The sequence below is a fragment of the Curcuma longa genome, chromosome 8, assembly GCF_044706935.1.
Source record: "Curcuma longa cultivar G26 ecotype Majalengka, Jawa Barat chromosome 8, ITB_CL_G26_1.1, whole genome shotgun sequence".
Classification (NCBI taxonomy): domain Eukaryota; kingdom Viridiplantae; phylum Streptophyta; class Magnoliopsida; order Zingiberales; family Zingiberaceae; genus Curcuma; species Curcuma longa.
The window spans coordinates 12,870,585-12,872,294 of record NC_133868.1 but is presented as its reverse complement, the minus strand read 5'-3'; the positions used below and the strand labels follow the sequence as shown (position 1 = coordinate 12,872,294).

The 1,710-nt window shown below is 44.3% G+C and overlaps 1 protein-coding gene across 1 annotated transcript; it reads right to left on the bottom strand.

Moving 5' to 3' along the window:
- Positions 1 to 935: 935 nt before the first annotated feature.
- LOC141834053 (uncharacterized) lies at positions 936 to 1,430 on the bottom strand. The gene has a single exon (XM_074721506.1). The coding sequence runs from the start codon at positions 1,428 to 1,430 to the stop codon at positions 936 to 938; it is 495 nt and encodes a 164-aa protein (XP_074577607.1).
- Positions 1,431 to 1,710: the final 280 nt, after the last annotated feature.

The following is a 1,710-nucleotide window of genomic DNA, read 5'->3' as shown; positions in this document are numbered from 1 at the left end:
CCTATGCCGGCCTTGTTGTAAACGGCTCTTTGGGCATTAAGGATCATGTCCAAAGTTTTAGAGCTAGTTGAAAATTTCCCAAGAAGACTCTTGAGTTTTCAACTTCACTCTTTAGAGCCTTGTTTTCATCCTCAAGTAATTCAACATGTAAATCATCAATTTCATCAATTTCATTAACCTTAGATGTTTTCAATTGTTCTACTTCCATTTTTAAATTCTTTACTTTAGCCTTAGATTTTTTAAGCATAGTAGAAAGACATGCAATAGTTTTATAACATTTTTCTAATTGTGGAGAAGTTACCTCTTCATCATCCGAAGATGATGAAGCCGCGGTTGAGCTTGATTCGTCCGAGCTTTCGGAGTCGGATTGTTCGATCGCCATGAGAGCCACGTTCCTTGTGCTCTTTTCTTCCTTCTCCTCCTCCGATGAGCTTGATGAAGTTTCATCCCATGTTGCCTTTAATGCCTTCTTCTTCTTGGCTTTCTCCTCCTTCTTCTTGAGTTTGGGACATTCACTTCGGTAGTGTCCCTTCTTCTTACACTCATAACAAGTTACGTTAGATGTATCAATATCATTTTCATTAGATTTAATTTTACCTTTACCCTTGTAACCCTTGTATCGTCGACTCTTCCTCATCATCCGTCTCACGAAGTTCGCCATCTCACTTGACGATGAAGAGTCGCTCTCGTCTTCGGATTCGGAAGATGAAGAGACCTCCTTCTTCTTCTCCTTCTTCTTCTTCTTGGCATCCTTGCTCTTTTCTCCTGCAACAAGAGCTATACCCTTCTCTTTTTGACCCTTGTTAGCAAGTTCATGTAATTCCATTTCACAAAAGAACTCATCTAACTTAACAATTGAAAGGTCCTTGGATACTTTGTAGGCATCCACCATGGATGACCACAAAGCATTCCTCGGAAAGATTTTAGGACATACCTCACGAGAGGTCGCGGTTCTCTACCCTCTCGTCGACGGTGTGCAATCCATTGAGGATCTCCTTGAAGCGACCATGGAGTTCACTTACCGTTTCATTCTCCTTCATGGTGAGATTTTGGAGTTGGTTTAGGAAGAGATCCCTCTTCGCGATCCGGGAATCTCGGGTTCCTTCATGAAGCTCGATGAGCTTGTTCCATAGGTCCTTTGCGCTTGTGAACGGACCAACCTTGATGAGTTGATCCTTGTTGATGCCGCATTGAAGAGTCACCACCGCCTTGGCATCGGCTTGTCCCTTGCGCGTTTGCTCCGCGGACCACCTAGATGAATCAAGTTCCTTACCTTCTTCATCCCTTGGTGGTGTGAATCCTTCCTTGACCGCGAACCACATCGTGATGTCCGTCTTGAGGTAGTACTCCATCCGGCTCCTCCAATACTGGAAATCGGCTCCGTCGAAGAAGGGTGGTCGATTTGTGCTGAAACCTTCCTTCATGGCCATCTCCTTAACTCTTTAGGGTTGGAATCCTTTGCAAAGAGCCCAAGCTCTGATACCACTTGTTGGAACTTGGAGATGGCTAGAGGGGGGTGAATAGCCTTCTTTTCGAAAATCGAACGATTTCTCCTACAAATTTGTTAGTGCGCAGCGGAAAATATAGCAAACAAAAACGAAAAACAAACCAGAAGACACAACAATATACGAGGTTCGGGGATAACTTGCCCCTACTCCTCGGCGTGTCCGTAAGGTGGACGAAGCCTTGATCTTCGGTAGATCACACCCC